Consider the following 25,557-nt stretch of genomic DNA (forward strand, 5'->3'; position numbering starts at 1 on the left):
AGTCTGACATTCAACCAGCTGAGCCAGCCAGGTGCCGCTTGTAGCCACTTTTGAAGTTAAATGATCATTGTGGGGGAAAATATCTAGAATAGGAACTGAAAGATGAAAATGCCTCCTCTCTAGCTTTGTCCCTCATGCTAGTAAACAATGAATGCTGGGCAAGTCAGTAATTTTTCCAGAACCCACGTTTTCTAATCTGTTAAATGAAGGCAGTGATGGATCATGATAGATAAATAGATAGATAGATAGGGTTATAGAAAGAGGGATTGAGAGAGAATTAAAGTAATACATGCATTTAGTTTTAAAACTCAAATTGTATCATAGGCTCAGATAAAAGCCAATACTTCTCAGCTCTAATCCAACCCCACATAGCATTATCTCCAACTTCTTGAGGCAATAATTTTCAACTGTTTTAGTGTTTTGTTTCAGATACTTAGGACCCAATTTCCAAATGACATACTGAATAATTTTTTTAAAAATTTTCTTTTAATTGAATTGATTTATTTTTAAAAAGTATTTTATTTATTCACTTGATAGAGAAAGAGAGAGACAGACAGAGAGAGCAAGAGCAGGGGGAGAGGCAGAGGGAGAGGGAGAAGCAGGCCCACAACTGAGCTGGGAGCCAGACGTGGGGCTCATGATTCCAGAACCTGGAGATCATGACCTGAGCCCAAGGCAGACACCCAACCATCTGAGCCACCTAAGCATCCCTTTCTTTTAATTTTAAATATTATTCACTGACTTCCCACAATCTGATTAGGATTTAGTTTTCTTATTAAATCCTGCCACCTTTCCTTAGACACACTTCCCCCTCTGTTTAGCTTATTGATATAACTAATGCCCAATGTAAAACTCAATACTTACCATTAACATTATTCATAGTTTAACCATTTCAGGGTTGGGGGGTTAATCCTGCTTCTGTTTTTCATAGATATAGAATCGTCTTTTCAGTTCCTTCACTTTCCACTTAACAATTGTTAATTTATCACCACATTTTTTATTATTATGTATTTTTATTATGTATTTTTTTTCTTAATATCCCTCTTATCATTCTACAGCTGTTTGTTGTCATGTCCTGACTGGAACTGGCTCTTAATATGTTCTTAATACTAATTAATTTGCTTAATACTATCTTCCTAGGTGCTCCTGGCTGGCTCGGTGGGTTGAAGCCTTTGCCTTCGGCTCAGGTCATGATCCCAGGGTCCTGGGATCGAGCCCCAAGACGGGCTTTCTGCTCGGTGGGGAGCCTGCTTCCCCCTCTCTCTCTGCCTGCCTCTCTGCCTACTTGTGATCTCTGTCAAATAAATGAATAAAATCTTTTAAAAAAATACTATCTTCCTGTAGATCATGTTCATCATCATTTCCAGAGTTCTCTTCACCTCTCCTACCTCTAATTCTTGGGGAGTCTCTGCATTTCTACAGCATGGATTTGCTTGATTATTTTTAGTTTTGTCCCTGAAGACACTAAAGCCAAGTGGAGAAACTTAAAGCCCCAATGAATTATGATTTATCCATCTGCCTCCATTTCAGATATCTCTCTGTATACCAAAATCTCACTGTTAATGTTCTTTGTCATCTTCTTGCCAATTTTTTTGTTCTTGTGAATTAAAAACATTTTTCCTCTTTTATTGTAATTTTACTACATTTCAGAAGGGAGCAGATATGTTCAATCTACCATGTGTAACTCGAAGTTAGGGGTAGCTAGGTCACAAAATTATCATGAGAATAAAATCTGGAAGCACCTTGTATACACCCTAAACCTTGCTTACCTACCTGAGATTATTAGAGTGTATTAACACAAGTTCTCTGGGCTTCTTTCATCAGTAGATACTAATGAGATTATTTTAGTAGCAATAAGCCATCTGTCCCTGGCTCTTATCCTCATTCACTGTTATAAAGTCTTATCCCTATCAAATCTCATCCATTTACCTTTGGGACTTTCCCAAACTGGGTAAGATGGCTTACAAAATTTGCTAGAATACATACTAAATACCAGACTCCTTTAGACCCTGGGATATAAATTAGTGAATAACACAAAGATCTATCCCCTCATAGATTTACATTCTAGCAAGGGAAGTCCACCAGATTATAAATAGAATTCAATTTTGTAGTAGAGTAGGTGGTTAGTGCTATGAAAAAAAGTGTATCTGAGACAAAGAGGTGGAAGTGCCAGGATGGGGAGAAGTTGCAATTTTTAAAGTAGAATAATCAGCATGGGTCTCATGAAGAAGGTGACATTGGTACAAAGAATTAAAGGAAGTAAAAGAGTGAAACAATGTTGATATTTGGAGGAAGAGTGTTGCAGACAAAAGAAACAGCAAGTGGGGCCCCTGGGTGGCTCAGTGGGTAAAAGCCTCTGTCTTCAGCTCAGGTCATGATCCCAGGGTCCTGGGATGGAGCCCCACATCGGGCTCTCTGCTCAGCGGGGAGCCTGCTTCCCCCTCTCACTCTGACTTCCTCTCTGCCTACTTGTTATCTATGTCTGTCAAAAAAAAAAAAAAAAAAAAAAAAAAAAAAAAAAAAAAAAAAAAGAAGAAGAAGAAAAGAAAAGAAAGGGGAAAAAAGAAACAGCAAGTACTATGGCCCAAACAGACAGATGCAGGAAGGTTAACACCTGATAGGTCTGATAACAGTGTTCCTGGGACAAATAAGTAAGGGCGAAAGTCATGGCAAAGGAGATCCTACAGGGGCCTGGGACAAGGACTTCAGCATTTCCTCTGAGTGAGGTGGAATGTCACTGGAGTTTAGGTAAGGGACATGATTCTCCTTATGTTTTGAAAATATTGCTGTAGCTACTGTGTTGGAAAGAAAATATATAGAAGGACAAAGCTGCAAGCAAAAGGACCAGTCGAGATACTATTACAGTCATCAGGCAATAACTGGTTGTGAGTGGCTCCTACCAGAAATGTAGTAAGAACTGTTTAGAATCTAGGCTTATTCTGAAGTTAAGAGCTGAGCCAAGCCACTTTCTGACAACAGGGATACAGGAAGAAACACAAAGAGAGGACTCAAGAATGACTCCAAGTTCTTTGGTCTAAGCAACTCAAAAGTTGCTGTTACTGTCGCTGGAAATGAGGAAAGTTTGGAAAAACAAGTTTGCGAAAAGATTAGGAGATAAATTTGGTCAAACTTTCTTAAGAGGTATTTTAAATAAACAAGTGGAGCTGTCAGTTGTTTTGTTTGACAGATTTGTCAGCTGAACACCACTGGCTGTTCTAGCATGGATTTCATTTTCTGGCCCCCCATTGCTCATGGTCACTGCAAAAATGCTGAAACTGTCCCATCGCTACTTCTGGAGTCAGTGTTCTCAACAAGAACATTGATATCTAAGCCAAAGATTCTTATCATAGTTCCCCAAGAAATGCCGAGTCTCCAGGTACCAGAGAAAGACTGTGGGCTCTAGAGCCTACATTTACCATCCAAACAGGAGCCTCCTCCTTCTCCACACTGTGTTATTACACATGCTGCACAGCTTTGGGGTCTCCTTCAGCCTCCATCTACACTTTTTCTCTCCTCAGGCTGAGACAGGCACCTTTTCGAACGGGGACTTTTAATCTCCTTCATTCACCCTTCATCCTTCAACTCTGAGTGCCCCTTGTTCCTACTCTCATCTTGTACCCTAATTCAAATATTCTCTTTCTGGTTTGGGTCTGGACATGTCTGAATCTCCGCTTGGACCATCGTTTAATTATGATAACTCTTATTAACTCCATACGAAGGGAGGGGTCGGATGAAAACAGAGAATAAGGCAGAGAGAGCTGTGATGTGTACTGGAGTGGAATCGTACTTAATGGAGACTACTCCATGCGTTAATGGGAGTGTTGATAGAGAGACAATCACTTGGTTGTATAGCATGAAACAGAACACAGCAATGATACATGAAAAGTCCAGTAATTCACTACTGAAACATCTCCCTGACCGAAATTTTTTCTCTACATTCATTCTCTTGTCTTTTTGCAGACTATATTAAATGTCCTTTTTCAGGCTATATTCATTGATTTCTGAAAATTCACACTAAATAAAACAATTGTTCCTACATTTTAAAAAATGTTTCTAATGTTGTCAGTTGATGATCTGGAGCTATCGGCTTGATTTCAGAATTTCTTCATATGGAGGTGGGGGGTCTAAAGTGCCAAAACATGGAGCAGGACACATTTCAGGGTTTGGAGTTTGAAGGTGAATTCCAACAGTTGGTGTCACAGCCACTTCTGTCCCTAGAAAGAGAAAAATGGGGACTTGTAATCTTTCTAGTCAGCATAAAACAGAAGTACATGAACTGCGTAATAAAATCTGGCATTTCTTGGATCACTGGAGCAACAGAAAATTATTTGTGCCCTTGAGAAAAAATTTACAACCATCGTGCTCTCTCTAAAGTGATAGTTTAGTCACTATAGCAAGGAAATTTGCTCTCATGAACAGATGATATCATCACCGACTAACCCATCAAGAAGCATTTACAATTTAGAGGCCGAAAGTAGGGAGAATGCCCTTTTTGGTAGATTGGAAGACAAGATTCCTGTAAATATTAACAGTATTTTAGCTAATGTTTCCATCATGGGAAAGGCAAATTTCAATAGAAATATTTAAGCATAATGTCTGAACTTCATCATTTCATATTTATGCTCTGCAAACTAAACAAATATAATTAAATAAACATTTCTCTATGAGAAATAGTAAAAATGTTAACTTGTGAAAAGTTTGCATCTAAAATACACACGCACAATAATAGAAAAACCTGATCTGGGGCGCCTGGGTGGCTCAGTGGTTTAAGCCGCTGCCTTCGGCTCAGGTCATGATCTCAGGGTCCTGGGATCGGGTCCCGCATCGGGCTCTCTGCTCGGCAGAGAGCCTGCTTCCCTCTCTCTCTCTCTGCCTGTTTCTCCATCTACTTGTGATTTCTCTCTGTCAAATAAATAAATAAAATCTTTAAAAAAAAGAAAAAAAGAAAAACCTGATCACATTTTTAAAAATGCCTCGAAATAAAAATTTTTACTTTAAGATTATGCACACTATAAGGTACTAAATATCAAAAACAAGCATTTTCTTCCTCAAACAGATCACTTGGAGAAATGATGTACTTATTCCCATAGCTCTTTTGGAAATCTCCTGTTAGTATTTCCTTGAAAGACTGCTATTGCTTTTGAGTTACAAGAACCAACAGTAACATTTCATAGCCACAATCCATATATTTTCCCCTACCTTGGTCTTTGTTTTGAAATGGTTTGATTTTTTTCTTTTCTTTCAAAGATTTTATTTATTATTTCTCTGACAGAGATCACAAGTAGGCAGAGAGGCAGGCAGAGAGAGGGGGAAGCCGGTTCCCTGCCAAGCAAAGAGGCCAACGCGGGGCTCCATCCCAGGGATCATGACCTGAGCTGAAGGCAGAAGCCCTAATCTACTGAGCAACCCAGGTGCCCCGATTGCTTCTTTTCAAAACAATTACTACCATAAATTCTAGTAACAACTCTAAATTCACCTTTAAAGAGGAGTGCCTGGTGTCTCAGTGGGTTAAGCCTCTGACTCTCGGTTTCAGCTCAGGTCATGATCTCAGGGTCCCCTGAAGGGGCTCCACACTCAGTGCGGAGTCTGCTTGAGATTTTCTTCTTTTCCTCTTGCCCCTCTCCCTGCTCACATGCTCTCTCTCTGTCTCTTTCATCAATCAATCAATCAATCAGTCAGTCTTTTAAAAAAATACACCTTTAAAGAGAAAAAAAAAGGCCTTTGAACTAGAACTAGTTCTGTGACTGCTTTTGTATATTAAATGTAATTGGAACATAACTATGCCATTCATTTACACAATGTCCCTTTTTGCACTACAATGGCAGAGAAGAGGAGCTCCCTCATCTTTGGAGTATAGAATGACAGTGAACCTGTCTTAGCATTGTAGGGAAGAGTAAATGAGCCTAAAGATGTCAGGTGTTAGCACAGAGCATGGCACATGGTAAGTGCTCAATAAATGTGATCTATTACTACTATTATACTCTGAAACGAAAGTAGGGGAATGAAATGCTCCCTCTTTCCTTACCTAAAACGAGTCACAGAGTATTTACCTAAAGAACATAAAGTTCAGAGAGGTAACATTTCAGAAACAATCCTAAAATAAGACAGGATCTGGGAGAGGAGAGGGAGAGAGGAGCTGGCATGTGAAGCCTGCTTCTTCTCTGTCCTTGTCTACTCCTCCTTCCCTTCCCCAATCCAGAGCCCTTACATTTCATCATTGATGAAAGATTAGTATTTCTATTTACCTGGAGGTACAAAAAAGGGAAGATTATCTCTGAAATTGTGGAAAAAATGGGGTTAGGAAGATTGGATCTCTGAAAGGCAGCATTATCCAGGAGATCAGCCCCTAAGATGAGTGGCCTCAGGAGGGGTGTCTCCGTGGGAACTCACCTCGCTGGCTTCTCAGGAATGGCATGGGACCTGTTTGCTGCCTTGCTGGGACTAACAGGGCCCAAGTCTGATCTACATAGGATGGAGATGGAGTCAATGTAGATGTTACAGTAATTTATTATTTTTAATGAGGAATATGGACAGATAATGGTGGGGATCTTTTCTTTATGCTCTCAAATTCTCTCTTTCCTAATGAATACTAGATTGTTTTTTCTGCCTCAAGCCTTTTGTCCTCTCACCTACCAGACCCCAAACTTTTTTCTTTTCGTTACCCTTAAATGTTTTATTTTCTCATAAATAAGGGCTTTTACTCAGCTTCACAACCTTATTTTCAATGAAAACCTGTTTTCAGTAAATTCACAAACAAACAAACAAAACGTTTTGTTTATGGTCAACGTTACAACTCCTTTGCCATTACTTATTTTTTCAAATACAGATTTAACACATAAACAAAACTATGAAACTAAAAAACTCAAAACTTTTTTCAAGTCACTTGTATTGTCTCCCTATTCACCCTGTCTCACAGAACCAGATCCTTTAAAGTGAGAGCATTGATTCGGATTTGCGGTATAGATGGGTGTGGAGAATTTTTATGATGTTCTCTTCTTTTCCCACCTCTACGAAAAATCTGCATACAGTCCTTTAAAACATCACTTTCTGTGGCCCAGTGTGTGTTCTCTCCATTTATTAATTTGAGGGGGGAAATACCCTTCAAATCTCCCATTTTCTGTGGACTTCTCAGATAAAAGGGATTCCAAAAGCATCATTAAAATAGTTAAGGTAAGGTAAGGCCATAAGAAAATGTTAAAACAAGAAATACTTGCCCCTAACACAGGTGCTGAGTTATTCTAGAACTGTTAGGGTCTGATGGCTGAGGGAAAGGGCAAGAGGCTCCAGAGACCACTTCACAGATCACCCCACAGAGGAAGGTGTAGGGCATTGAACAGGTCCTTTCTGGGGGTGCAACAGTGATGCTAAGGGAAAACTGGATCCATGAGAGGAGCTGGGAGGTGGGAGGGATGCTGGGTGATAACGGAAGAAGAGAAACTATCTGGGGGCTGGGTCCAGGAAGAGGAGGTGGGACTGAGGCAGAAAAAAGTAACATGACCTTAGGGCTTGCATAGAACAAATCATTATTCATTTCATTCCTCAAAATATCTCCAACCTCCAACTGTAGATTCCTTCTCCTCTCCTCTTCATCCTTCCCCTTTCCCTCCACTTTCCTGGCTTCCTTCTGGTCTCCCTTCTTCTTTCTCTAGCAGTTCTCACTCTTTCTTCTTACCTTCCATGGGGGTATTGGAGGGATTCTTTCCCCCTTTTTGGTGCAGGAGGAACTTCATTGTGACATGCTATGGACATAGAAACATAGATCCCATGAGAGAAGAGGAAAGACTGAGGAATCTGAGTACTAGATCAGCAGAGGACTGTGAAAAGGCCTGCCTACTGGCATACAAGATGCAATGGGAGCCTGGGTATTTGTGTGAGATTCCCAAGGACCTTTCCCAGACAGAAATATCATTGTGCATTGGGAGCGTTGGGCTGGCACACTGTTTATGAGGATCCCAAGCCAAGTGTTTGCCTTTGTCTCTTGAATATTTCTAATCAAGATAATTAACAATCTCAGCCATAATACTGCTGTCTGGTATTGTTAGTGGGAGAAATTTCCCATTTTATATATTTTAACAGCAGTAAATTTTAGTCCATCCCAACTTTCCATATTCCATCAAAATTCTCCTCTTGGCTTGTCACGTGAGGACAGCTTCCATGGGATCCTGAGAGTCAAACCTGGGACCCACCGGTCAAAGAGCAGAGCTATTTCAACTAATAGATTCAGCAGATAGTGGCAATAGCATGAGATAATTTTTGAAGAAATAAAGTAAAGGTCTAGGAAGAACCCCAAGGTTAATAAAGAAAATCTAGTCTAGCCATTAAAATGCTTTAAATGAACCATTTCCTACATTCTGTATTCAGGGGGGAATGTCCTATATTCCCCTTCTTCTCAAAGGGTGGCAGGGAGTCCAGAAACCTTATTTCATATTCTAATGTCACTAGTGTCTTTTAAGTGAGTTCTCATTTTCCTCTCCCTTCTGAACTGTGACAATGAGGAAGATCCTGAGGTACCACCCCACAACCATCAGTGTGGATATGTGAATCTGGTAGAGACTGGACTCAACTCAAAGCTACGAGCGCATACTTTGTGCTCGTAGAGTAGCCAAACTCTAAAGAGACTTTGTCTCTTACCTCCTCTGTAGCCATAAAAAGGTCTTGTCGTGATTCCTTCATTTTCCTTTTGGAGAAAACCTCCTTTTACAGAAATATGAGGCAAGAAGAATCATTTGTCAGGAGAAATGAAAGTATAATGGGGATCCAGTGGGGGAAAGAAATCCAGTCAGGGTTTGGGTTTCAGACTGCCTTAAAATATTGACTCCCTGGAATTTACTTTCAGAAATTGCTAGTCAGGAAGATGTCATTAAAGATCACAGAGAAGGGGGCACCTGGGTGGCTCAGTGGGTTAAGCCTCTGCCTTTGGCTCAGGTCATGATCTCAGGGTCCTGAGATGGAGCCCCACATCGGGCTCTCTGCTCAGCAGGGAGCCTGCTTCCTCCTCTCTCTCTCTGCCTGCCTCTCTGCCTACTTGTGATCTCTGTCTGTCAAAAAATAAATAAAATCTTTAAGAAAAAAAAAGAAAAGAAAAACTTATATGTAGCTAAGATCTATACATTTAGAAAAAAAAAAAAAAAAGAGAGAGAGAGATCACAGAGAATACCACTTCCTCAATTACTCCATTGTATTTTGCTTGGGAGGGGGAAGAACAGGAATGCCAGGAAACACAACTCTGGGAGACTCCTCCACATCTAAAACCATGCAAATGGCTGTTCACTGCCTGTAATGCTCTTCCGAGCATCCCTGAGAAAGGGGGGGAGATGGGTAGTGGGTGGGATAACCTAACACCCAACTCGGCAAGGGAAAAAAAAAAAAAAAAGGAATGGGCAACTGAGCCTCTGGCCCTAGAATGGAAAGTAGCAAACAACAAAAATGAGTTTTGTAATATAACTTGAGCTGGAGGAGAGCTTTACAGTGTCTTGAGCAACATAAGATTCAGAGAGATAGCACTGGCATCAGGAAGGATCCAATGGAAGGAGAAAGGGACTGGGGATTCCAGAGAGCAAAACCTACCTTTGAGGACTCACCTAGTGGAAATGCCTGGAGGTTTGAGATACAGGAGCACTTAGAGGAAAGAGTGAAGTGACCTGCCCCAATTTTCACTGGCTCCTTACCCTTAATAGTTGACAATTTGAAGTGTATTAGTTGACTTGCAGTAAAGATCTATGTGGTATATTCATCCAGCAAAGGGAGAAAAGTATATAACATCTTCTGAGAGGAATAATAGTCACTTTCCCAGGTTGGTATTTAGCAATTAGAAATAATATCTGAGAAGCCCCTAATTTAGTGCCTAATACTTGGTAGATGTGAAATAAATTGTGACTATATTTTTTTAAATAATTCCTTCCCAAGTATATTCTTTTCCTGGCCACAATGACTTCAGGGTGACATAGAGAATGCGATTCTAATGCCGTGCATTTGGTATGATTACATGCAGATTACTGCTGTAATCTATCAGGCTTGACACCTTCTCTCCCAATCATACTTGTTCAGACACATTCAGGCAAATCAAGATCATATGCGAAAATCATCAAGCAGGAAATATAAAAACATCAGAAAAATGGGGATATAACTGTGGCACATACACTGCCTTAAAAATGATAACACGACAACTGGGTAGCTTGCTTACAATTAAGTAGAGAAGTTTTTAATAATTCAAGACAGTCTATTAAAAGAGTCTTCTTCAGAGTACATAAAGGGCTAAGAAGACCAGAGTGAATTGTCCTTAAAAATTCAAGTCAAGTTGGAGGTATCATAATTACATTTATTTGTTAAATGCCTCAAGCTAAATAAATAAAAATAGACCAATGTGACCATGTTGACCCCTTTGACTAATACAATTTATTAGAGTGTCGGTGGCCCTATTTCCTCCTACACTCAATAGAAAGTGTTTGATTTTAGGCGAAAGATGATTTTTTCATTGGGGACTCTAATTATCTTTCTGCAAATAACCATTTCTCAAATTGATATGTGTTTCTTTTGTTAAATAATGACTTTTTAGAATAGCCAATAGTTCATATAATCACTAAATCTTGTGTACCAAGTTTTGATATTAAAACATTTAGGTTTATTTTTACTCCACCTTTTATTTAGCTGTTAGTTTTCCCAGGGCTTTCCCTGTTCTATCCATTGAAAATCGTATGCTGGCCCAAGTTCCTGAAGCGCAGCTGTTAATCTCTACGAAGCCCTCTTGAGGCCTCTATGTATGGTGTACAAGACAGCACCTCAGAGGGAGTTTCATGACAGATGGTTTGGTTGAGAACAATGCTTAACACAAAGAAATAATCTATGACCTGTGATCTCTCAGAAACCAGTAAGTGATAATTGTATTACCTACAGCTAAAGCTGCAGTTACAAATAACTCTAAAGTCTGGCTTCCCTATATTGCTTGTTCTCTCATGCAGACTGGAAAATAATAGGATGGGAGTCATTTTGGAGATGGGAGTTGGAAGCAGGCAGGATCAGGGTGCTGCCCCTGTTTCTGAGGAGAAAGGACATGAGCATTGACACCCACCTGCCCAATTCCAAATATTTCAGGCTATCCAGGCTATCCACTGGTAGCAAACAATCTGGAAAGTGTGGTTCAACGTTATTGCAGGTAAGTGAGGCATGGAGAACTTAGTAAATGACACTATAACAACACCAGGGCAGGACAGTTTGATATCAAAGGCTCGAAGAGGTTATTGTGTACCTTACACCTTACCCCTTACTTGGAGTGACCAGTCCTGTGTATCTCTTCTCTTTTGCATGTTGACTGAGCAAAAGGTTGAGGTTCTATTGCCATACTCAACTATGGGTCATTTCCCTAATTCACATTTTTTTTTTTTCTTTTGAGGTCTCCTTTCTTCTGAAATTTTCTTACTTAGACTCTCTCCCCATGGCATGCTGGGGTCTCCAATAAACCATGTCTTGTTCTCAGTTCACATATTTGCTTTTCAAGAGGTTAGTTCTTCAATTCACCACAAACAATTAGGTTTCAAACAGGAAGTTTAGAAGTGTACAGACAGCTCACCATAAACGGGGTCCAAGTCTCCAACAGCAAAAACAGCCATGGTGCGACTTGGGGATTCCATTCGGGGTCTCCTCAGCCAGCACTGGAGGCAGAAGAACATGACTCCACAGAGAAGAGTCATCAGGAAAATCAGCAGCAAGAACCTGATGCCAAGAAGGAGCAGAGAAGGAGTGAGGTGGAGCATGCAGGGAGCTTAGGAACTCCTGCTGCTTCCTGGAAAGGGGACAAGAGGTCCAGGAGACAGGGTGCAAGAAATCTGTGAGGCCAAACACTTTAAGCAATCCCCCACCACCACTCATATACTGTCATTAAACTTGGAACATTTATGGTGCTCAGAGTGGGTCAATCTTGCCAGGGGATGATGATCATTTCCTCTGGAAATTGAAGGTTATTCCAAGAAACAGTGTCTTTGTCCCTTAATTCATTCATCCATTATTCCTATCTTACAGCCATCCATCCATGCATTCAACTAGTAGTTAAGCAAATGAGGCGGTTTTAGATGTTGGGTGGGGTTGGGGATTTAAAGTAGACGTAGAGGAGACAGGATCTAACCAATTAATTGAGAGAACTTATACTGTTTGGTTTAAAAAATACAGAAGTCATGATGCTGAAGGTGTATAACTACTGTCTAACAGTTTCTGAAGGACAGCTTGTAAAAGGTAGAAGTCTTATTTTGAAGGTTATTAAGAATTTTGAAATCAGTACTGGAGTCATTTAGGGAGATTTCAAAAGGAAAAATAATTATTTCATTGTTAAATTTCTTTAATTTAGGAATAAACTATTCCCAAAACAGTTTAAATTCCCTGTCACAGGAAGTACATTAGTAAACACTAACCAAAAATCAGAATGTGATGTTTCCACATATATTTCATGACCTTTAAAATTTCCTTAACTCTATGTTTTTATGTGCCATTTCTATTATTTAGGAAACAGAGTATATATACATCACCAAAGGTATTATAACAAATTGGGGATATCCTTACCAGATATACCAGTCCCTTGTGTATCGATCTTTATAGTTTATGCACCTGGTGGTAAAAGAAGAAGAGTTAATGCCGGACCTCTGGATGGCCAAAACCTATTCTCTTGGACCATAATATTTGTTCTGACTGTACCTATTTTCCCAGAACAATCATGTACTCACTGTGTGCCAAATGAGCACAATGAACCAAATGGTTGCAGTATGCCCAGTTCATCCGGGACACTGAGAATACAGGTGAGTGTGCAACTGTCACACATAGGCACTTTCACGGTCATAAGGTTTGATTCTAGTTATGACGACAGTTGTGTATTGGGAAGATGGAGACTAACTTCAGGGGTAACATGTCATAAATATTAGGTATGAAATTTCTTTAAAATGCAGATTCACCAGGGAAGGTTTATAATTTCTGTTCATCTTTAACATCTTGGTAGAGAATAGCCAGGCTGCAGACTTGATTAGAGGAAGAAATTGGGAAAAGGGGAAATGACTGAAAGTGGCCACACGTGCCATTTACCAAAGAGTGTGACGTTGATTCTTTCAGTCAGGATGGTCAAACCAATTGAGTGTCTAGGCACAATGCAATCAATCCTGGGATAAGTTTTAAAATGTTTCCTCACATGAAAACAAAGTTCATGGTGTGATTTTCGGGAGGCTTAGCTAACTTAAACCACTTCTGTGCTATTTATCGCAGAGTCCGTCGCTATGCCAGACACCGGGAATGTAGGTGTGCCGATGGACTTTTTTCATACTTTGGTAAATGGGCATTGTCGAAGTATTCTGGGATTAAGCGGTGGAAACCTGTTCATCACAGCCCGGTAAGTCTGTGAGTTGGAGCTGTACTTAATCATGGCTATTTCAGTTTTTGTTAAAATAACACTCAGTTCTTTTCAGCTTGAAAGCACTCATAACTGTCAGCTAATTTATTGCTCCCAGCCTCTCCAAGGAGGCAGTGTGTCATGTTTATTATCGTTCTAGTCGGAAGTGACTTTTTAACATATGTGAAGTGTCAACGTAAAAATTTTACCCCAAACATTTAAGAGGAAAGTTAATCACCCAGGGCATATGCTTTTCGTTTTTTGTGTTGTAGGCTGTGTGTGTGTGTGTGTGTGTGTGTGTGTGTGTATTCACATAAAGACACAGGTGCAAACGGCTGGGGAAATATGGCAGTTGAAGTATAATTTTAGAAAGCATCCTAAGACAAGCAATCATCGATAAAGGATTTTAAAAATAATTAATGAGACACCTTTATAAAGGAATGTTATCCAGTCATCAAGAAGATTCATACTTATCATCAAAAGCCTTGTGAAGTAAAATAACAAAGAGGGCTCAGTTCTACTTTGTATATTCTATTACATAAATGCGATGTTTTCACTAATTAGGTATTTTGTAGTAGTATACTTCTATACACTGAGTTACTAACAATGCTTTCTTCTCTTCAGTTGGGTATCATGAGATGCTTTATCTTTCCCACATTTCCATATTTTTTAAATGTATATCACTTTTATAGTCATAAAAAATTTAAGTATTATATTAAAAAAATATAAATCTTAATCATACAGTATCCCACTGTAGACATAGGGACATTCTCTAGGTGTTTTAGCCCAACAAAAGAGTAGAAGTTTCCTATTTGGGAAATTGAAATGTAAGCACATAATCAGGAGTGTGGATTGCTTCATCTCCCTCCATTAAAAATCTTTGCTTACTCTCTCAACATTTAAGAATAGACTTCATTCTTATCAAAATGTCAATTTTAAAGATTAATTACCTCAATTTGTTTCTCAGTTCTTTAAATTTTAAGCCACTCAGTATTTTTTTTTTTTTTTTGCCAGTGATAACAATTATCCAAATTGAATTACTTCTCTTTCTGATCTTGTGCAATCACTGCGGGAGTTTCTGATATGCAATAAATACAATGGTCAAGACGGAGTTAGCTGAACAAATGCAAAGTGATCATGGGATGTCCAAACTGTAGGCACCTTTGGGAGTGTTTAGTTCACTCAGCAATTTACATACTCTACAACTGAAACCCAGAGTAGAGAAGTTGTGGAGATCACTAGCTGGTCAAAGAATTCAAACCTAATTACAAGTCTTCTGACTCTGTGTGCTTCCCTCCTTTCCCCACCATTATTTCCATGTCTTTCGCAAGATCAATTTTTAAAGATTTGTTTTTTAGTTCTTTTTTTTTTTCTTTTAAGTAGACTCCACACCCAACGTGGGGCTTGAATTCAGAACCCTGAGATCAGGAGACGCATGCTCTACCAACTGAGCCAGCCAGTCAGATGCTCCTTAAACAGATTTTTTTTTTTAATTCTTAAAAAAGTTTTAGAACAATAACAATATTCTAATTGTACAAATTTTAAATGGAAGATATTCAGTGTAGGGAAAATTACATTTTTTAAAGTGAAGTAATTACTGAGAGATTTATATATTATTGGTCAAATTGTGATGATGCCAAAAACAAAAAACATTCAGGAGAAAAGAGAACCAGCTATGAAGCTTAAGGAAGACATTTCTGATCATCAGTGTTCTCTCGAAGCGGTTGCTGAAGGATTTTTTTTTTCTGACCTTAGTGTAAAACTACTGCCCCGAATATTATGGAGATGATTTTTCCTCTATAGAGATGATTAGCCTAGTTGACCTTTATTATTCTTCTCAGCGCTGAGATTCTGTGGACCTAAGTCTAACTACAAATTCCTCAATTTGAAAAATTCGAGAAGAAAACTACAGAATTGCTCCGGTGGCTCCTTCTCTGGATTTACCCAGAACTTCCTGTGCCAGGCATTCTTCTAAACTAGTTATATAATTTCAGAGGGGATTAATTCACTTTCAGATTCGTGATGCTATGAGGTAAGGTCACAATATTATAATCCTTATTGTACAATTGGGAAAATTCGGGCATGAAGTAACTTGCCCAAGATAACAAAGCTGCAAGTGGCCGAGTTGGGGTTCACACCCAAATGGTCTGGCTGTGGAGAATGAGTCTTACTACCATGCAGCCCCACCACTGGGAAGAGGAAAAGCCAGCTCTGACTTCGAATTATTATGGGGGGTACTGCCTGAATGTATTCAATATTCTGTGTTCCAAAATGCTTTAAAAATATTAGAAATACAAAAATAATAGAAATGAGAGCATGGAGGGTATCACACAAAGAGAATATGCTAAGAGTGAGATCAGTTTTTAAATTGAATATAGTAAACCCCATATGAAGAATTTAACCCAACTCGGGATCTGGCTTAAGCTTTCTAGAGGTTAATAGGATGAGAGAGAGACTTGGTTATATAGTATCCTCTAAAATTAACAAAATCATGCAGCATTACTCACCAGATGCACAACTATTCCTGGAGTAGACACTAGAGAAGAATTCAAACTATTGGGCTTTATGAAGAGAATTCTGTTGGCAACGGGGACAACATTTTTCCTATGCTCTTAGAATAAACGGAATAACAAATATCATGGATCTTTTTCTTTTTTAAATCATCCCTTAACGTAGGCAAAAGTGCATTTAGCTATAACAATCTGGGAGAGAGATGGGTGCTGTATCATATCACCTGGAGATTGGTGGCTTGACCTCATTAATCCAAGGTAAATTGTATAGTATCTAGAAGAATAGATGAACCATATATCCTCAGGTATTTCACCCAGTGTATAATTTCATTTAACATTGGACATACAATACGGCTTTATGGTGCAAATTTGTAATATATATATAGTGATATAGTAGTACATATAATATTCATGTATGTATGGTACATATACATACTTCGTAGTGTAAAATTCTGGTTCAGGAGTCGGTCCTGGGTCCAAATCCAAACTCTGCTTTTTACTTGCTTACTCTCAAGCAAAACGTTTAACTTCCTCGAGTCAGGTAAGTTGGTGAGATATCCAGAATCTATTAATGCAATTAATTGGCAAAATCTTGTGGATGTATGATCATATTTATGATTTGTAAGTTACTCTACTTATGAATGTATATGTGTATCAGTGTATCAGTGTACTTGCTTATTTTGGGGAGGGAAAAGGATTAGGCTGTAATGGAGAGGCTCTATCTAGTTTTTTTCATATACTAAATTACCTATAATATTTAAATGTTATACAAAGACAGCCTAGCAATGCACTGTTCATACTAAGGAAAAGCCATTATAAAAATAAATTGAGTAGTTCAGATCAGAAAAAATAGTTTGGGTTTGAAAAAAAAAATTAAGAAAACTAATTATCTCTCAAATACCTTGTAGTGGCAAAAGATTTGGCATCTATCTTCGGTACAAATACTTACCTAATATCACCTCTCTGCAATACCAGCTACTTTCTTGCCCTCTCTTTTTATTTTCTGCTAGGCAGAAAATAAATTTATAATGCTAGGCATTATATTTGAGGTGGTCTCTTCTTTTCACTCAAAAGCAGTGGTATTAATGACAAACACAGTAGACACTTGTATGCAAAGTGAGGTAGCTAAACAAAGAATCGTACTTCAGAACTAGCTGAAGCCCTGCAATACTTTGCTACTGTCTTTGGGTCTCAGTTTCTTCCCCTAAAAGGGAGACCAGTAGCCTCAGTGACTGGAAAGTCTGCTTATCAAGGTCATCTGTAGTGTATTTTCCTGTTCTACTGATCAAAGAATGAGATTCAACATTTATGATCATATTGATTGAATAATGAGATTCAACATTTATGACCTTTTCCAGTTATAAATTTCTGTATTCTATTATGCTGGGTCAAAGATAGGAGATGACTGGGCAAGATGAGACAGCTAGGAGGTCCAGAGTTAGGTAAGTACATCAGGCATGAAAAATTCCATCATGTTATAAACACCAGAAGACAGAAAAAGGGGAGTCCAAAATCAACACAAAGAAAGAGCAATGGAGAGCCAGCCATGCCAGAGCTGGAAGAAGAGCACAGACATAAAGCACAGATGATCAATAATGAGATGATCCACCAAAGCAGGTGAATGGTTCCAGGGCCAAGGAAGGCATTCCACACAGCATGGCCTCTTCATCTGGAGGCAGCGCCCAGGCCATGAGACTTTGGCCTTGAGGGTGACAGGTAGTAATAATTGAAAAGAGCCACCTGGTCATCAGGGCTGCACCGAGAAGGCTGTGCTTGGCAGACATGCTTTTCTGACACTTGCATTAAGTCACAGTGCATTACAGCTCTTATTAATCATCATCAGCATTATTAATGGCACCTTCTCCCCAAGTCCGGAATAGAATTCTGGGAACCATTAAGTTGACGGTCCCAAAAGTGAGAAAATTGAGTCAGTTATTCACATAATGCATATCAAATGCATTTTAAATATAAGCAACTTTGTCAGTTGGCTTATATTTAAAACTGAATACCCAGAAAATGGTGGCCCACCAACACTGTGACTTCCAAGTGGGGCTGCAGATGAAGATGACATCTTTGTGAGCCTGAAGAACCCTTGCTACCACTCTGGTGGAGAATACAGTAAGCAAAAATACCTAGAAATCAATGAGGCTCCTTATATTTGCCAAAGTTAATCATAATGAAAGTGCCTCTTTTCCTGCTTTTAGAAAAATTGGGCCATTTGCATTTAAAAACAATTTGCTCTTACTTTTCTTCCATGATTACAATCATCATTTGAGACTCATTTGGGGCTTCTCAAATGACGTGAGCCTTTTTTTATTCTTTGAATTTTTGAAAATGCTAAATAAAAACATGAAGTTTCTTGCTATTTACTTACATTTCATTTTCTTCACATGGTGGGTCCGAGAACACCAACTGAAACACATGTTTAGAACAATAAAATCCAAACATCTCATCAGTCTAATCCTTTACTACAAACAGCGCTTAGAGACAATGTGGGTTTATATCATTCCGTTTGTTTTTTTAATTAAAAGCTCCATAGCAGAGTCCATTATTGGTGCACAGAATTTTAATTGAAAAAAAAATCTCCCGGTAGATTCTCTAGCTCAGCGGTGACAGGAAATACACATTATGAGCCAGATTCCTATCCAACAGTAGACGGATGTGAAAATGCCTTTTGTTCTTTCTATAGGCAGATATTGTTTGCTCTAAAGACCTTCCTTGCACCTTGCATTTTTTTGTTTTCACATTTTAGCTGGAGGAAGAAAGTTCATTATTTGCGGAGTATTATTTTCACACAAAGAAATCAAGTTCCCTACGTGAAAACAGAAGTCCATCCCATTAGCATTAATGGGTGTTAAATACATGCATGAAGGAGTGACTTTAACTAGCTCCAAGGGGGGAAGGTCCATTTAAAATTACAGGACAGTCCTGTTGAGATTTACATGTCTGTCTTCACCAAAGAAGGGAGAAAAGATAATAAACTTGTTTGCTTTGTTTTAAATGACCCAAACCATCAGCATTTCAATGTAATTATCCTAGTTCTTCGTGTTGAGCCTTACCAGTTAAAATAACATATCACAGAGGAAAGAAAGAAAGTACTCTGTTCTAGAGGTTTGGTTTGCAGGTTTGTTTTTCCCTTAACTGAGACACTTTCCGGGGACAATGAGAAAACCTTTACATGTCATTCGTATGTGGCTCTTAAACTTGGGTTAATGAGATCAGTGAAGTATTTATTATCCTAGCGTATGCCATGCAAATATGAATACAAGTAAGAAGTTACAAAATTTAAAATGATAAGCCCAGGGATTTTTGTGAAATATATCTCTTTTCCCTCCTTTAATCCCAAATGCATCTTCTTCAGCACCTTATATTTTACTCCACCAAGTTTATCTAGGCAAAGAGATTTGTCGAGTTGCAGATGGAGCCACGAATTGGCCATCAGAGAGCATGGTAATGAACAATTTATAAGCCCAGAAAATGAGTTGCACTCTCTTTTGCTCGAATGCTGCAAATAGATTTGCATACTAACAGAGAGGAAAATGAACATTCAAATTTTGTCCATAAAGAAAGTTTATTTATGAGTAGACGAAATCATTAGGGATCCAGCTTAACAGATAAATAAAGTCCGCATTTCACTTTCAAGTCACTCCCTAGTCTCCTGTGCTGCGCCCCCCCTAGCGAGGAGTCCATAGCCATCCATTATTTTTACCTCACTGCTGATGGTGTTAGCTGATGGACTTCGCGGTTATCAGGAAATGACGAGCAGGACTGAAATCTTTCAGATACATTGCATTCAAGTAACACAGATACAGAGATGCAGGTATTAGTCTGAATGAGATGCTCAAAAAAGCAGAGGAACCAAAATAAACTCTAAGATGGGTCTGTCTGTGTTGCTCAGCACTGAGAGATGGGGAAGCCTCAAGGATGGTTGTAGGCAACAGTAAACATGTCTTCAATTAATCCTGCCACAGCATTTGGACATATCAGCAGCAATTTTTATTAAAAAAAAAAAATGCACAGCCTAGCAAAGTTAAGCAAAGATTACATTGTGTCATATTACTTCAATGGCAGTAGAACTAATAAAGAAGAAATAAGACTAATGACATGGACCATTTCGTCTTCTGTATTTCTGACCAATAAATATAAGCTGGTGGTAACACCGTCTTAGAGGAAATCTTTTAAATGTGAGAGTAGTTAAGTTACCCAACAATCAAATCTAGAACAAATCAGGTTCTTAGAGTACCCCTGAAAATCTTTTCCCAGAAAGAGAGATGGTTACCTGGAAGAGTGGCAAACACGAGGTTCCTGCTTTTGAGATCACTGAAGTAAAACTAAAAGGTCTGGGTCCCAACATACTTAAGGAACGAGCTGCTCAAAGCCAGTGGTTGGGCTTCTGTATGCATCTCCCTCTTTCCCTGGAACTCGTTAGCCTCTAAGTTATGCTTCTCACCGGAGCGCTCATTAAGGATGCCCCTTGTGACTTTTAATGTGCACACTGGGGGGCAGGCGTGTTGGGTGCATGCTCACAGGTACTCAGAGTTCAAGGAATTTCAGTGTAAGGTCAGAGCCCTGGTACTGTTTGTCAAGCCCTCAGAAGTCAGGGTTATACATGCTGACCTGCAAAACACTAGCTGGCTGCTTAACTAACCTAGGGCATTCAAGAGCATGTTTTATTCTAGGTCATTTCTGGGATTTATACAGTATCTGGCACTGGGAATGTTTAATTTTCTTCCCTTTGTTGGTCCTTTTACCTCTTCTTTTCCTACACATCATTTTCAGTCCCAGGTGTAACTCAACATTGGGCATAAAGCTTTCCTTGTCTCATGATGATCGCGCCCTACTTTTAAACAGTGCATATTTCAATGTTGGATGAAACAACTCAAACACGACAGGCCAAATAAACAAACAAACAAATAAATAAAAGCTTGCAAAATGTCTAGGGAGTTTCTAAAAAAGGATAATTAAGAGGCACAAATTTAATTTGTATTAAAACATTAGAAAAGTATAGAAGTTTACAAAAACTGGTATGGATGCATATAAACAGTAAGATAAATATAACGGAATAGAATTCAGAAACAGATTGAAATAAACAAAGATTTCAGTTTTCATTTCAAGCTAGTGAGGAATAGACATTATTTAAGGAATGATGAAGAACTGAGTGGTTAGGTGGAAAGAATGGAGCAAATGGCTTGTAAGGTGCTTAACCATACTCATAATAAGATACATATTGCTTGCAATTATAATCAGAATGGCAAGTTGATAAAAAGGATAATAGAGCAAAGAGAGAGAGCTATGGGGAGGTAAGTCCTCTCTTACATGGTTGGGAAAACTGTACAGCCTCTTGGGAAGACAATTAGACAATACCTATTAACCTAAAAACTGAATATATCTGTTGCTCAGGAATTCTTCCAGGAATAAATCCTACAGATACTATTACAAGTAGCACAAATTATTACATGCAATGATGTTCACACGGCATTGTTGGTAATAAAATATCAGAAAGAGCACATGTCCATCAAAATGGGGCTTCTTACATAAATACAAAAGGATTATATCTGTTCAACAAAATACTAAGCAGCTGTTCAAAAAGGCATAACAGCAGGTCTGGCTGGCTCAATTGATAGAGCCTGCAACTCTTGATCTCAGGGTTGGGAGTTCAAGCCCCATACTGGATGTAGAACTTACTGAAAATACATAGATAGATATCTAGATATCTAGATAGATAGGTCGATGATAGAAAGGGAGGTGGAATAGGTGCAGCTACTGACAAGGAAATACCTCTAAGAGTCATCATTAAGTGGGGCACCTGGGTCGCTCAGTCTTTAAGCATCTTCCTTCAGCTCAGGTCATGATCCCAGGGTTCTGGGATCCAGCCCAGCATTGGGCTCCCTGCTCAGCAGGAAGCCTGCTTCTCCTTTTCTCATTCCTTCTGCTTGTGTTCCCTCTCTTGCTGCGTCTCTCTCTGTCAAATAAATAAGATCTTAAAAAAAAAAAAAAGAGTTATCATTAAGTATAAGGGACAAATTGTGGGACACTGTGTACACCCTGCTGGTTTTTATGTAATAATCAGGGAAATACAGCTATGGTGTCTTCCCTCTCTATGAAACATACACACATATACTCATATATGCACAAGATATCTCTGCTTAAAACTATTAACAGTGATTTTCTCTGTATAAGGGAAATGAGAGTCTGAGGAAACATGAGTAGGAGGGAAATTTATTTTTCACAGCTTCTTGTATGTTTGATTTTATTCTTAATTCTTTCATTTAATCATCTTGTACATACATACATTTCCAAGGGTCAATTTTGAAGCCAATCATCCAGAATTCAGAACAAGCACGTGGTGGTTCAAGTCCCAGCATAGTTCACCACATCCAAATCAAAGGATAATACATGACTTAATTTATGATGGCTTACCTAGATTGCACTAGAAACAAATCAGCAGTGTCAGTTACCTAAACTACTGCTCTGAACTGGCCGTTAAGGTATGTGGATTAGTTGAGAGGCATCTGGACGGGCTGTGTGGAGGCCTCAGTCTGTTTAGTATGCAGTCACAGACACAGCCATGAATTACAAAGCAGAGGAAGGGCTTGGTGCCAATGCCAACAGGAGATAAGTAAACCCAGCCTACAGTATTATTTGTCCCTAGGACACCCTCCATTTTAAGTGTCTCTGAAGCCTGTAATTAAACAGAAGGAAAAATAGGCTCTTCACTGGTGAACTTATTTATTAGGCGGTCAGAAGTCTGACTTCCGTCAGTGGAGTCAATGATCTTAAGAAATCCTGGGAAGGGGAAGGAAAGCCGGAAGACTAGAAAAGAGATGGAGTGGAAACAAGGACAACATGTTTGATTTAGCTTTGGAAATTGGAGCTATGACCAGCCGGATACATAGATTAAATAATTCTTGTGAAAACAAATACATGATTTTGCAGCAGGTGGCTGACTAGGACTATGGGAGCTGATTGGAGGTGGACTCTATACTAACAGTAATACTGCAAACGCCACAACTATACTTGGTGCTAAAATAAAAACTCATATTCATTGCCACCCCTCTTTTTCCAGACTGCTATTTATCTGTTAGCTTCTGTGACTTTTTTATACCACTTCCAAAAGGCCAACATGCTGGCTTCTGCCTAAGAGCCCAGTTTCTGTTGTGCCTTCCCTTCTCAGCATTATGACAGTTTGAAGGTCTTAGAAAAAGAAGTCTGCCCATGGATGTCCTTTTACCTGTATAAATTTTAAAATTTTATTCTGAGATAATTGTAGATTCCCATACAGTTTTAAGAAGTAAAACAGAGGTCTTAAATACCCTTTGCCCAGTTTTCTCCACTGGTAACATCTTGCCTTATACAATATCACAACCAGGAAACAGATAATGATACAATCCACTGCCTGCCTGGGGTTTGTCATTCATGTTTTATGATCTAAAAGTTGTGATTAATCCAGTATTTTTTTCCAAATGGATGCTTATGTGTGTGAATGGTAATGAATTGACATCACTGAGAAGTCAGCTTGAAGATAGATGTCTGTTGTAAAATGATCTCTTAAGTCATTAAAATACTATGGACTTCTTATGTTTGAATATAAGGGTGGAAAGAAGAAAAACTCTTTGAAAGACTCAGGAACAAGGACAGGAAAAAGGAGAATGAGTATATATTATATGAGATCATACTCACAATATTTACTGAGTACTTGGATGTTGAACTCTATAAATCATTATCTTTGTAACAAAAGAATGGATAGATGTATGTTCAATGGTACAGTGCTGGTCATTTACCCAAACTTTCTCCTGAGCTGGGTAGTAGAAGAAAGTAAATCCTGCAGGAAAGGATGGTCATGAGGTGATATGAAACTATTATCTGGATTTGTAGCCTGGCAGAAGTCCAAATTCCCTGAAGCTCTAAAGTTCTATCGATATTTGTCCTTAAAGGTCATGGCATGCAGGTGTTCAAAAAAATCTAAGGACCCAAATTCAAGGGATTAAGTAAGAGTAAACAGAAGTTATGAAAAGAAGTGGGCAATGCATAAAGGAAAGTCCAAAGAAAAAGGAAGGAGGCATCAATCACTCTCTTAGAAATTAATGGAGCAGGAGAAAGTTCTAGAAGTCAGAAGCCCTGGGCTGAGGTCACCACTTTGCACTTACCAGAAGTGTAACGATAAAACATTTATCTTCTCTTAAAGCTGTATTTCCTAAGAAATAATGATAATAATATTTGTCTCTTTCACATAATTTTTTTAAAGATCAACTTGAAAATACCAATATGAAATCAGACCAGGCATAGACATAAGGAATTGAGTAATGGAGCATCATAGAATAAAATAAATTCCAAAATCCATTCAGCTCCTGGAAACTATGGGATCCAGGGTTATGTAAGGAGGACCTCAAATGAGGCAGCACTTCTGCCTGTCAGATTTCATTTTCTTCTTCTCCCCACTGAGAAGAAATACTGATCACATTGCTAAATCAACGGTCAATTTTCAGTCTTTATCTCATTTGTCCTAATTGGCAACATTTGACATAGGCAATCATTTCTTCCTTTAAACACTTTCTTCACCTGGCTTCCAGAACAATACATTTCCTGATTTGTTTCCCATTTTATTGACTGTCTCTCTCCATCTCCTTTGATGATTTTTCCTTGTCTATCCAGACTTGACATGTTTGAGATTCCCTAAGGCTAAACCTCAGAGCTCTGTCTTTTCTATTTACATGCATAATTTCAGGAAACTCATTCAGTTTCAGAGATTATCAGCCACAAACTGAGGACTCCAGATGTCTTCCCTGAATTTGTATAACCAACTGCCAACTCCACATCAACATTTGGGTCTTGACTACATTTCTGCAAGTAGACTTGCCCCAAATCTATCTTCTGATTTTCCTCCCCTTCCCTCTACTCTTTCATTCCCACTCATCTTTCCTGTATCAGTACGTTACAACTGTTTCCTTTTGGTTGTTCAGGCTAAAAAGATATGTTTTTAAAGATTTTATTTATTTATTTGACAGACAGAGCTCACAAGTAGGCAGAGGCAGGCAGAGAGAGAGGAGGAAGCAGACTCCCCGCTGAGCAGAGAGCCCCATGATGCGAGGCTTGATCCCAGGACCCTGGGATCATGACCTGAGCCGAAGACAGAGGCTTTAACCCACTGAACCACCCAGGTTCCCCCAGGCTAAAAAGATTTGAAAACACTTTTTAGTTCTTTCTTACCCTCTCTAATTAATCAGCAAATCTTGTAGTCTCTGCTTTCAAGATATGTGCAGACCTCTGCTGCTTTCATTACATTCTCCAGCAACTTTTTACTGAAATTACTATCACCTACCACCTGAATTATTTCAATCGCTTTCTAGTAGATTCTTATTTCTTTCTGTTTTTACACTTACCTGTGTACCACCTACTCTTGATACAGCAACCGCAGCGATGTTCTTAACTTTAAGTTGGATGCTGTCACTCATTCTTCTGCACACAACTCTTGAGTGGCTTCTTATTTCCCTCAAAGTGAAAAAAAGAAGTCCATGCAATAATTTACAAAACCTCACGAGGCCTGTTCTCTGTTCTCTTTCTGGTCTCATCTTCTACGGGTCTCCTCTTGCCTCACTCTGTTCCCAGCACACTGCACCGGACAGGATTTTCCTTAAACTTCCCAGGCATTCTCCTGCCTCGGGGTCTTTGCAATAGTGCTTCCCT

At 39.0% G+C, this 25,557-nt stretch overlaps 1 protein-coding gene across 1 annotated transcript; it reads right to left on the minus strand.

Moving 5' to 3' along the window:
• Positions 1-3,245: 3,245 nt before the first annotated feature.
• On the minus strand, positions 3,246-25,325 carry TMEM207 (transmembrane protein 207). Its single transcript, XM_045088128.1, has 5 exons — positions 25,254-25,325; positions 15,428-15,637; positions 12,550-12,644; positions 11,567-11,709; positions 3,246-4,214 (listed from the first exon to the last, which is right to left on the minus strand). Exons 1-5 carry the CDS (start codon positions 25,323-25,325, stop codon positions 4,081-4,083), a joined length of 654 nt encoding a protein of 217 aa, XP_044944063.1. The 3' UTR covers positions 3,246-4,080.
• Positions 25,326-25,557: the final 232 nt, after the last annotated feature.

The sequence above is a fragment of the Mustela putorius genome, unplaced genomic scaffold, assembly GCF_011764305.1.
Source record: "Mustela putorius furo isolate JIRA1106 unplaced genomic scaffold, ASM1176430v1.1 tig00003834_pilon_pilon_pilon, whole genome shotgun sequence".
In the NCBI taxonomy this organism is placed as follows: domain Eukaryota; kingdom Metazoa; phylum Chordata; class Mammalia; order Carnivora; family Mustelidae; genus Mustela; species Mustela putorius.

What these genes read in the sequence shown, in the direction of transcription:
- TMEM207 (XM_045088128.1), bottom strand. Translation starts at nt 25,325, where the DNA reads ATGAGTGACAGCATCCAACTTAAAGTTAAGAACATCGCTGCGGTTGCT. An exon ending in CAAGAGTAGGTGGTACACAG is followed by an intron (nt 15,638 to 25,253) that starts GTAAGTGTAAAA and finishes ATATTTTTAAAG; the next exon opens with CATTTTGGAACACAGAATAT. An exon ending in AGACTTGGACCCCGTTTATG is followed by an intron (nt 4,215 to 11,566) that starts GTGAGCTGTCTG and finishes TTCTCTTTCTAG; the next exon opens with GGACAGAAGTGGCTGTGACA.